Below are 12174 nucleotides of genomic sequence, written 5' to 3'. Positions count from 1 at the left end.
AGTCCACTCAAGTCATCAGTATTGTTTTACCAGCCTATCAGAGTCCACTCAAGTCATCAGTATTGTTTCACCAGCCTATCAGAGTCCGCTCAAGTCATCAGTATTGTTTCTCCAGCCTATCAGAGTCCGCTCAAGTAATCAGCATTGTTTTACCAGCCTATCAGAGTCCACTCAAGTCATAAGTATTGTTTTACCAGCCTATCAGAGTCCGCTCAAGTCATCAGTATTGTTTCTCCAGCCTATCAGAGTCCGCTCAAGTAATCAGCATTGTTTTACCAGCCTATCAGAGTCCGCTCAAGTCATCAGTATTGTCTTACCAGCCTATCAGAGTCCGCTCAAGTCATCAGTATTGTTTTACCAGCCTATCAGAGTCCACTCAAGTCATAAGTATTGTTTTACCAGCCTATCAGAGTCCACTCAAGTATAAAATGAAAATCAATTCCCTTGTTTTCAAATGGGGATGTCCAGGGCTTCCTCAACCTTTTCTCCTAAAACAACACATCTCTCTCTGCGTCTTTTTCTAAACAGAGATGTTGATTTCAGGCAGGGTGCCTGCACATCCTGTAAAACAGCACACCAAGAGAAGGAAACATTTTAAACCCTCTGAAACTGAATTTAAGACTTAAAGTGCTATGTTTGTTTACAGCTAATTATCCTGTATCTGCTATGCTATGATCTGCTTTAAAAGAATAACTCTTTATCTTGTGATGTAAATATTATGAGCTGACGACCTAAAGCCCTATTAAGTCCCACATGGCCCTGTGGTGAATATGCTGACTGTGCTTCTTGTTGGCTGAGTCCAGCCCAGGGGAACTCCAACTCCCAACAGGCCGTGAGGCAGAGGAGTACAGACATCATGGGCAGACTGTAAGACTGCAGGATTACTGATGACAAAAAATTATGCATAAATATATGTATAATCAATCATTTAAAAGCAACAGCCATTGTGGGATAATGATGATGACCATCATGATCCGATTTAGAATGATCCCTTGCCTTTTGGAAATTGCTCACAAAAACATCTAAGAATAGATTATTTATAGATGTTTTAAATTGAGCTCATATTTATTTGCAATTGATTTACAATCTAACATACATACAGTTTGGGTAAACAAAAACCAAAAGCCGCAGTTACAAACAATGCAGTCTGCCTGAGAGATTTTTTTTTTCTTTCTTGTTTGCAGCTTGGTGGTCCCCCTGCAATCTGTACCTCAGGTCCGTTCTCACTGCTCAACTCGGACTTGTCGTCGCAGTCCTACTTTGCATAGAAAGGAGCCAGTTGAGGTGGTTCGGGCATCTTGTAAAAATGCCCCCTGGTCGCGTCCTCAGGGAGGTTTGCCAGGCACATCCATAGCTGCATGTGTCCAGACACCAGCAGCACTGTGAGTCTGTGAGAGCCAAGCTACTTGCAGTGGGTTGCTACTGCTTTGCTAAGAGTCATTTATAAAGTGGCCATGCGTGGAGTCGACCTCCCCATACATTTAATTTTCCAAAGTAGTGAGCAAGTTTTCCTGGTCTCGCCATTATGGAATTTGCTTGCACACTTATACTTCTCCGAGTCTTAACTTGGACAGAGCCGGAGTGCTGACATCAATCTATATAAACTATGGTGACAGTTTGCAAGCCACAGAATAGAAATCCAAAGCGTCGCTGATTCTGAAGAATTCCGGGCTTCTGCACAGAAAGACTATCGCATAACACTGAACGGGCCTGAACGGGCCTGAGACTCAATGAGTTCAGCCACTCGGGAGCAGTTCTACTTTAGGCAGGATGCCAAAGGGGCTTCCCAGCTTAATAAAAAGACATGTTGTTGACTATAGTTATGTTTTCAATGGCATGAAGCAAAAGTCCAATAACCATCTCACCATCTCTTACCAACGTGTCTTGGACTATTCCTCCTCGGACACAGGAGTGTCTGTCAGTGGTGAGGCTTTAAAAGACAAAGGAGTCGATCGTTTTCAAACCATCCATTTAAAGCAGGGATACTCAACTTGCTTTGCCCGGGGACCACTTTGAAATGATAGAAGGCCAGGGGCCAGTCAATAACCAAACAATATACATTTTTCTGTAGCGGATTGTAGGTTTTTGGGGTGTCAGCCGGAGTTTAGTCTGACAATGTTGTGCACACCGGATAGTTAGTTTAGGTTAAGTACATACATAAGTGCCTGGGTAGCGAGCAGACGGCGGTATTTGACAATGTAGCTGGAGCTCAGTCAAACTTTATTTCATATTAGTTTTTATTCATTTTATTTGTTTTTATTGTGAATTAGATTCACAATAGATGTCTCTGATGCAAGCAGGACTGGGATTGATGCTTCAGCTGACAATTCAGAGATGGGTAAAAATAAATATATTATACAAAAATAAAAATAAAACGGTTCAACCACGATCCGAGAATCCAGGGTATCCGGTTTCCTATGTGGAGCTTTCCTGAGAAGGGAAATCTGATAGGGAGATTTATCATAATTGGAGAACAACTATTTATTCCTGGCATTAAGTACTGTATGCAATTTGAACCTTAGCAATTGGTTCGTGTTTAGGAAATCTGTGCTCAATATCTACGCGAGTCGTCAGGTGTAAAACACATCAGGCCAGACAGGTAGTCTGCTGGACAAAATGCGAGGTGATGGGTGAAAAGAAGAAGAGAAAGTGAGTGAGGAAGAGGGGGACAGAAAAAAAGATATGCTGTATTTAAGTATATCGATATTACATCGATACCGTGATATGAGATACAGATGGACTCGCTGAACGCTGAACGCTGTCACCGCCTCTGGTTCCTCCAGACGCAAAGACCAAGACATTTACGTTTGAGACATACAGCATTACCTTTGGGACTTAAGAGAAGCCCAAGGGGTTTATGAGCACGCCTCGTATATACTGTATACACCAACTCAAGCCAGAAGGCATTATTCCACGCTTGGTGACAGACAGCCAGGCAGCACCGAGAAGAAGGTCTTCTGAACACAAATCCACATCTGAGCACTTCTCAGATGAACGGAGGAGGAGGCCGATGATGATGAGCAACAGAGATGGAAGCAGCTGCAGCGGCCATCATCATCACGCCACCCAGGAATTTGGCGGGTTGCCATTTGAAGCGACGTCTCATTAGTCACAAAAGCTCCCGAGTTCAACGGTCAGCTGGTGGTCAACCTCCACCAGACAGAATGGCCGTGCTGTGCTGCTAACTGGGCCATCTGCTGAACATGAGACGGCATTCTTGGAGCAGCAGACACACCTCTGTCCAAGACAAGTCCAGGTCAACACAAGCAATGTCAAAGACATCTAATTAACTTCCCCCTTCATTTTTTTTACACTTGGTACTATGTGCGATAGTGATACACACCAGGGGAAGGTATCTGACTGCCTCACGATCTGTAGGCCCACTATGTGCTGTGCTTTACAGCCCCAATCTCACCCGGTATCACGTTCTTTACAGTGTAGGTTACATCCACATCCTACTGAGAACTTCTTACAACATATCACCCATGTTTTATAGGGGTGGGGGGGGGGGAAATCGATACACCATAGTATCGCGATATTTTGCTTGATGATATTGTATCAATATTTGGACGCCAAGTATCGATATTGTATTATATAATCATAATGTGTACTTGTGTAGTGTCCTCTAGAGAGAGAGTGGCGTCAGTGGAGGACCAAAATGCGAGACTCATTAGCCAATGAACAGCCAGGAATGGGTCTCGCGCTACTTTTGCATGCTAAAATAAAGCTGATAATGTACAATTTGATTCAAGGGATGAAAAACCCTTTCAGAGGACAACACAAACTGTCTATTTTGCTGCAACTCGACAGTGCTGCTTTTTTTACTCGAGAGTTCCAGGACCTTACTTCCTGGAAAAAAACTGGTCCATTGCAGTGAATGGAGATGTCGGGACTCTTCTATCTACACGGCTCTGATAATGTGCAAAAAAACTGTTTGCTATTACAGTACTAGAATAATAGAATCAATTGCTTTTTCAATTGATTATGTCTACTTGACAATGTTACTGCAATAAAATGGTTGAAGTCAGATGAACAGACTGGAAAATTGATCTTATATAAACCAGATGTTGACAAAGTTTTCCTTTGGGGACATCATTTGTGGTTGAAAAGGTAAGAAATCACAATATATCGAAATATCGCAATATTCAATATATCGCAATACTAGCATATATCACAATATCGCAATACTATCGTATCGTGACTCAAGTATCGTTTTAGTATCGTAGGCATCTGGTGATTGCCACCCTTAATGTTTTACGCAATTTTTCGACCTTTTATGCCTTTTTAGATCAATGTTGAAGCTCCTTGGTGTGACTTGATGAAGCTCCTTGGTGTGACTTGATGAAGCTCCTTGGTGTGACTTGATGAAGCTCCTTGGTGTGACTTGATGAAGCTCCTTGGTGCGACTTGTGAGATGAGGAGTGCTCTGTTCATTGTTGAGGTGATGGAGTGAGTGGGCCTCCATGAGACACATCAGAGAACTACGCTTTGAGAAAACGCTTACTGAGCCAAAATGGATCTAGCTGGACATGACCTTATGCCCCTGATTAAACACTATAGGGAGAGAGACTCAACCCTTGATGGGGGGTCTTTCTTTCCCCTTTTCCGCTGAAACAAAGCCCCCCCTGTTTGGTAACACCACCTAGGGGACACGTCTAGTAGGGCTGTGAATCTTCACTGGCCTCCCGATTCGATTCGATTACGATTCATCTGTCAACGATTCGATTCGATTCGATTAAACGATGCATCACGATGCATCGCGATGCATCTTAAATCGATGCATCACTTTTTCCGCAATACATGATTTATTTTTTCTCACTTTCTTTTTTCTCACTGTGTGGCTACTTTTAAAATAAAAGTGCATTTGGAATTGCATTGTATTATGATCCATAATTAAAATAAACAACTGCATGTACTTACATTCTATTTTATTTGATTATAAAAAAAAAAAAAAAAAAAAAAATTTTTTTTTTTTTTTTTTTTTTAATAATCGATTTTTGATATTTGTTAATCGATGCAGAATCGTGCACGTCCGCATCGCGATGCATCGTATAATCGATTATTTTTGACACCCCTAACGTCTAGTCCTGTTGTTGCACGTCTCCACTCGTGGAATCCATCACAAACGCTGACATGAGCCGTCCTTCAACATATGGTTTCATTCAGGGAAGCATCAGCATTTTCCTTCCTACACATTTTGCAGAAGTGGTCAAATGAGCGTCTTGTACGTCACTGACTGGACCTGGGCAGAGCAGAGTCACTGACTGGACCTGGGCAGAGCAGAGTCACTGACTGGACCTGGACAGAGCAGAGTCACTGACTGGACACGGACAGAGCAGAGTCACTGACTGGACACGGGCAGAGCAGAGCATCGAGGGGAATTATGTCAAATATCTGGACGAATAATCAATGTCAGATGTGCAGTCAGTCAGGTCTGGTGGTCTGCTTACATAGACCCTCTTTGTAAAGTAACACCTCATTTAACCCCCCCCCCCCCACACACACACACACACACACACAAACCCCTCCTCTGAGCACTGACTGGCTTCTCAGCGATGCTGAGGTCATTAACAGATCCCTGCCAGGTTCAGAACTCCCTTCAGCCATGAAGAGGATTTGACAATCTGCTCCACTCCAATGGTCGTAAATCAGAGGCAACAAATTATCAGTGTGATGTGTTCGGCTATTTCTTCCTCAGTTGCCAACTGACACGGCAGAGTCTAAACATGAGGTGTGAAATGTGAGATATTAATCATCACAGCAATGTAACGATTCATTCATGACTGATGCCGTGATGATAAACATTTAGCATTTAGCCATTCAGTGACTGTATTGCTATAGTAAGAATGTAGAGAACACCAGTGCTCATCTAATACAGCTGGATATTCACTGAAATGAACCAGGTTATTGAAATGCTCAGGGCCACAGCGCAGCAGCAGCTGCTCTCCACTAATCTCCAACCTACAAACCTCTTTTCCAACCACAACACTGGTAAGTCTGGTAAGTCTGGTATGGCCACAACTGGCCAACAGCTTGGACCAGAGCAATTGAGAGAGAGAGAGTGGCGTCAGTGCAGCGGAGGACCAAAATTCGTGACTCATTAGCCAATGAACAGCCAGGAAGGGGTCTCGCGCTACTTTTGAATGCTAAAATAAAGCTGATCATGTACAATTTGATTTGGAAAAAAAATCAAAGTACAACACAAACATTTTGCTGCAACTCGACAGTGCTGCTTAATCCAGAACTTTACTTCCTGGAACTCTTGAGAGTAAAAAACAATGTCCATTAGAGTGAATGGAGATGTCGCAACTCACGACTCTTCTATATTTATACATGTATGGCTCTGGCTTGGACTAACAGTGTTGTAGTGTCAGGTCAGATGTTATTTTAGGTTTATTTATGGTTGGTCACACAACGTCCGATGATTTCCACGTGTCCTTCCATAGATATATCCATGTTTCTATTTCTACCCTCATCATCATCATCATATATAAAAGGGAGCAAGTGGGCTTTGTCTTTTTTGTTTGTTTGTTTTAATTTTTGTCCCACTGGTGACATCATTGACCAAAATCATCTTATGACATCACTGATGATGTCATAGGCAATGAGGATGTCATAAGCATTGTGACATCATCACTCACTCAAGCAATTGTGATGTTTTTATAAAAGGGAGAGGCAACGGCCTCTGAGAAATTGTGCGCTGCACATGCCAATAGAGCAGGCGATGCCACGCAGCAGCCGAGCAGCAGGCGAGGCCGCGCAGCGGGCGAGCTGCGTATGGGAGCTGCAGGGCGGGCGAGGCCGCGCAGCGGCCGAGCTAGTGACGCCTCGTGATCAATGAACACAGATAATAATTGAGCGGAATTTCTCCAATTTGTCCGGCACATTGAAACAGAAATGCGACCACACTGTATTTGGGTTAGGAGGCAACAGCATCACCAAGCTGTGTGTTGTTGACGTGACACTGAGGAAGCTTCCTTTTGCACACCGATAGGGTGACAGCAATGAAATCCCTGATGGACTGTCCAGTTTGTCACCACCCCCACTGGTCGGCCCTTGGAGGCTCACAAAGACCTTATTGTTGAGCACAATGTGGGTCAGCCTCTCTGTTCTCGCTGCTCTGATCCCAGTCAGTCCCTGGAAGCTTCCCAACTACCAGACAAGGATCCTTGAAGACATCATTCAGTACCGGCTGCCTTCCCTTAAGTTGCAACACTGTGCGTGTGTGTCACCGCTGTCAGTGACGGTTTGTCAAAACTCCACGGATAAATTCAAATGACATTACATAAACGTTGATTGCTGATCAAATATACTGTCTAAAAACCAGCAATGGCAGCAGCCATATTGGTTTGAAAGGTAAACGTCACTATTGTCACAGACGTTACTTAGCCCTACAGCCATCACAGGATCGGGCGTGGAGTGAGATTACAACCACAGTGTAATCTGCCATACAGTATGTACGTAATGCCCTTCAATCTCATTCATAATAAATAGAGCCGTCATATTCAAACGCTGGTACTCGCCTACCACCGCCGAGACCCTGCTTCAATTCCTTGTAGCGGTACTTCCGGCTTGGTCAGACGGCTTCCTACAGACACAATTGGCCGTGTCTGTGGGTGGGAAGCCGGTAGAGGGGGTGGAGCAACCCTTCTCCCGGGGGCCATTTTGTGTCGAAAAGGCAGGGTAAACACAGGTGCAAGCAAAACACTAATGAGGGTTTCAAACTTCCATAATTGGAATGTGGAAACCCTCGTTAGTGTTTTGCTCGAACCTGTGTTTCTTCTGCCTTTTCAAAATGGCCCCCGTGAAAAGGGTCCATTGAGGAGAAAATGGTAGAAAACCCGTAAAGAAAAAGTGCAACATAAACGTAAACAAGTGCTATGGAGAGATTTTTCCATAGAATATTGGTTCCATTCGATGCTATAATGTGCATAAACTACAAAACTAGCCTAACCGTATAAAATCTAGATGAGCACATTCTGAATGTGTAACAAACCACAGGTTTTGCTACTGGTTTCAATTAAACGTCAGTGAAATGACTGCTCCACTGAGAGCTGGAAGGTGACAGTAATCCATTAAATCACTGCGTAGTTGTTAAACATTTACGAGCAACGGCGACACGTGCCGTTTCAGGGGGCCAGTAATGTAAGACTAAGTTAGGATGTAATTACAGTATCTTCCACAGGGGGAAATAAGCTTTTGACCATCTACAAAAGACATAAGTAGTAGCATTGAGATGTGTGCTACTGCTAAACAAACACAAGTACGGTACTTATTTGTGGATTTGTGTTGTGAAACTAAAACCTTGAAGCGTGAAGCCTTCAGCCACGCCAGCCAGGCAGTCCAAGTACAAGTCGAGAACAAACAGAGACGGCCTTATTCCTGTGCGTAATTTTAGATCCAATTTCACAGCCGAGTACCTCCAAAACCAACAACAACAAACGTTTAATGAACCCCTACAATAGTGATGACCTCATCGAACATCAACCGGCGGCTACAGCGTTTCCACATGACTGACGTGGCAGCACACAGGCGCACTCAGTGAAAGTGATCCTCACATCCTGTCTTGATTTGACATTCTTGTTCATCTTTTTTCACCCTCATTTTTTGTCTCCCATTTTCTCCACAATTGTACTCGGCCAATTCCCCGGTCGTTGCTCCACCCCCTCTGCCCATCTGGGGAGAGTTGTGTAGACTAACACATGCTTCCTCCGATACATGTGCCAGTCGCCAGCCGCTCCTTTTCACCTGACAGCGAGGGGTTTCGGCAGCAGGACGTAGCGCGTGGGAGGATCACGCCACCGGGAATTAAACCTGGATCTCCGCGGTGGTAGTAGGGGTGTCAAAAATAATCGATTATAAGATGCATCGCGATGCGGACGTGCACGATTCTGCATCGATTCACAAATGTCAAAAATCGATTATAAAAATAAAAATAAAAAAAATTAATAATCGAATAAAATATAATGGAAGTACATGCAGTTGTTTATTTGGATCATAATACAATGCAATTCCAAATGCACTTTTATTTTAAAAGTAGCCACACAGTGAGAAAAAAGAAAGTGAGAAAAAATAAATCATGTATTGGGAAAAAAAGTGATGCATCGATTTAAGATGCATCGATTTAAGATGCATCGAGATGCATCGATAATCGAATCGAATCGTAGCCCTCTGAATCGTAATTGAATCGAATCGTGAGGCCAGTGAAGATTCACAGCCCTAGGTGGTACAGTAGGCGAGTGCTTTTACCTCTACACTACCGAGACGCCCCTCATTCATCATCTTTTTGGCAGGGTAGACTAATTTCGATTTTTGGAACGTTTAAACTCGCCACAATGTAACATAAAATCCTTGAAACAAATATTTAATGACATTTTAATATCAAGTGGAGTGGCAATTCCTTTAAGTGGGCTGGACTACCCTACCGGGAAAGAAAGCCAGATGTGAAGCTATTATCTAATTCAGCACCAACACACAGCAGCTTACCTTGCAGCATGCACCTGTACACTAACACACAGCAGCTTACCTTGCAGCATGCACCTGTACGCTAACACACAGCAGCTTACCTTGCAGCATGCACCTGTACGCAGACTCTGAGATGGCGTAGATGTGAGGGGGCATCTCGTGCCTCTTCTTGCCCCTGTACATCTCAATGATGTTCTCTGAGTAGATGGGCAGGTTCTTGTAGGGATTGATGACCACACAGAAGAGACCGGAGTACGTCTGCGAGGAGAAGACAAACATGGCTGATGATGACAAACTAACTATCGTTGGACTCTTAATTCATCAGATTATGATAGCAGTTAATAATGGCGCACATATTGTATATCAGTTATCTTCTCTCGAACCGTTGCTCTGGAAGAAATGAGCACTGCAGTGAATAAGCAAAATATCTAATCTGATGCTGCTTTAGAGCAATGTTGAGTGATGGAAGGAAATGAGGTGTGTAAGGACGTAGAATTTATTTCGAGGGAAACGGTGCCGTTTCCGAATATTAATTTATCTCAAAGCAATCACATGACTGACCTTGGGTGTGCTGAATGCACAAAGACATTGAAACTAGGGCTGGGCATTGGCAAGGACCTCACAATACGATAGGTATCACAATAGACAGGTCACCAATCATGATACATTGCGATCAGGCCCGGCGCTAGGGGCGGGCCTGACCGGGCCGGGCCCCCCCATTCAACAAACTGGCCCCCCCATTCCAAAAAAAAAAAAAAAAAAAATTTTTTTTTTTTTTTTGCTAAACGTTTTTCCGTTTTTCTGTTTTAAAGTTTAACATGGAATCTGGCTGTCATTAGGCATTGATTAACTGAATGCTATTGCTAACTGTTACTTTGAACATCCATTTGCAATTATTCTGGCTGGATATTAACTATTGTAAATTTGTCACAATGAATGCAATTTGTGCACAATGTGTAAATACACTTAATATTAATTGTTTAGGCCTAATTATTTGTAAAGTCACAACACATTAGAGATGTGTGTAGTTCTTCACAGATTTAGCCTCTTCATTTTGCTCTCAAATGCACCAGGTTGACGAATTTTACTTTAAAATGTACAAAATCTTCTTCCGGGGGAGAATCCCCCCGGACCCCCCTTGGGTAGCTTGGCCCCCCCAAGCTAGTGGCAGGCCCCCTCTGTAACTTGGGTCTGGAGCCGGGCCTGATTGCGATACGATACATATTGCAATATATTGCAATACTCTACATAATTTACTGAAAATTGAAAAATAGAGCTGCAAATATTACTTGCTGTGTACCACCCAGGTAGTGTAATATGTACATCACATTATATTGATAACTTACAGTATATTGATAAAATATATTGATAACTCAGTGAACAAATTGAGTCAAAACTATTTAATTCAAAATGCTCATTCCAATTTATTAGAATGGTATATTTGCACATTTGCACAGTTGCACACTGTGTTACTGAACACACTGAAATAAAAAATTAAGTGTGTAAGTATTCTTACTGTGTCACTTGAACACACACGGCTGTGCAAAAAAAAACAATACAGCGATATATCGCAATATCTTTTTGAAATATCGAATATTAGGATATATTGCCGGATCGATTCTATTGCACAGCTCTAACTGAAACATGATTTTTTTTTACAAATGACAAACGGACAGGTTCAGAGCATCTGGCCCCAAAACCTCAGGTCTCCTCATCGGTGGTTCCACGACAGTTTGGCTAAATGAGCATTGTTCCAGTTAACCAATCACAGACGAACACTTTAAAAAAAACTGCGTGCAGGACTGCAGGTTGCTGACACACTGCCCAAGTCACCTAGCTGAGATACCTCCTCCACTCAGTCACTCAACCTCCTCTTCTGTGACTATCCTCCGCCTCCCTCCCTTCAGACAGCAGCCAATAGAGAGCCGCAGGGATGACGTATTTTTGTAGGCAGAACGCGGAAGTCCCGGACTTCCTGGTTCTTTACTGTTTCTGTCTATGGGATTTTTGAATGGGTTTTTGCCGCGATGCGTCAAATACGGTCTCTGGGCAACGCAAGATTAATCAAACGTGAACCAGAGTTCCGTCGGATAATCTTCACACATGAGGACCACTTTCATGAGTTTTGTAGCGTAAATGTGAGCCTTAGAAGTAAAAAGCTCGAGCTAAGCTAATCCAGAACTACACACTGTCGCATAGGCTTCCACGTCACGTCAGCACTCAACCTGGACTTTTGTTGATGTGTGCACTGATTACCCCGGGCTGAACGGGCTGAACCAGGTGAGGGAAAGAGAATTTCCGTGTTCGTCCTTTGAAGTGGTGACGTTATTGACGTATATATATCCCCATCGACTCAACAGTGTAGTCTCATTTAGCCGTTTGCTAGCTAGCCGCCCTTTTAACGGCACGTAAAAGCTTCAAAACTCGTAAAAGTGGTCCTCGTGTGTGAAGATGATATTACTAAACACTGGTTCGCGTTTGATTAAGCCAGCGTTGCCCAGAGAGATTATTAGAAGCATCGCACCAAAAACCCATTCAAAACTCCCATAGGCGAAAACAGTGAAGAACCAGGACTGTTAGCATCGATGATTTCCGGACTGGTTTCTGCGGCTCTCTATTACTAAGTCGTCCTCCACAGTCAAATGGACCAACAGTCATTCTTTTAACATCCCTAGTCAAGCATAGATGGCAGTCAATTAGTAACCTCTG

General features: G+C 43.3%; 1 protein-coding gene across 4 annotated transcripts in view; it reads right to left on the bottom strand.

Annotated features, from left to right (window-relative positions):
• LOC310794131 (myosin-10) overlaps positions 1-12174 on the bottom strand; it is a gene marked incomplete at its 5' end in the record, with an annotated part of 87057 nt that overhangs the window by 64476 nt on the left and 10407 nt on the right. For all 4 annotated transcript variants that reach the window (XM_083656032.1, XM_083656033.1, XM_083656034.1 and 1 more), the window contains one exon: positions 9567-9723. In XM_083656032.1, the coding sequence (XP_083512158.1) occupies positions 9567-9723 (157 nt within the window). The remainder of the gene's footprint in view (positions 1-9566; positions 9724-12174) is intronic.

This window comes from Poromitra crassiceps (genome assembly GCF_964638095.1).
Source record: "Poromitra crassiceps genome assembly, chromosome: 19".
In the NCBI taxonomy this organism is placed as follows: domain Eukaryota; kingdom Metazoa; phylum Chordata; class Actinopteri; order Beryciformes; family Melamphaidae; genus Poromitra; species Poromitra crassiceps.
Note: the sequence above shows the minus strand (reverse complement) of the source record. Positions and strands in the feature narration are given on the sequence as shown.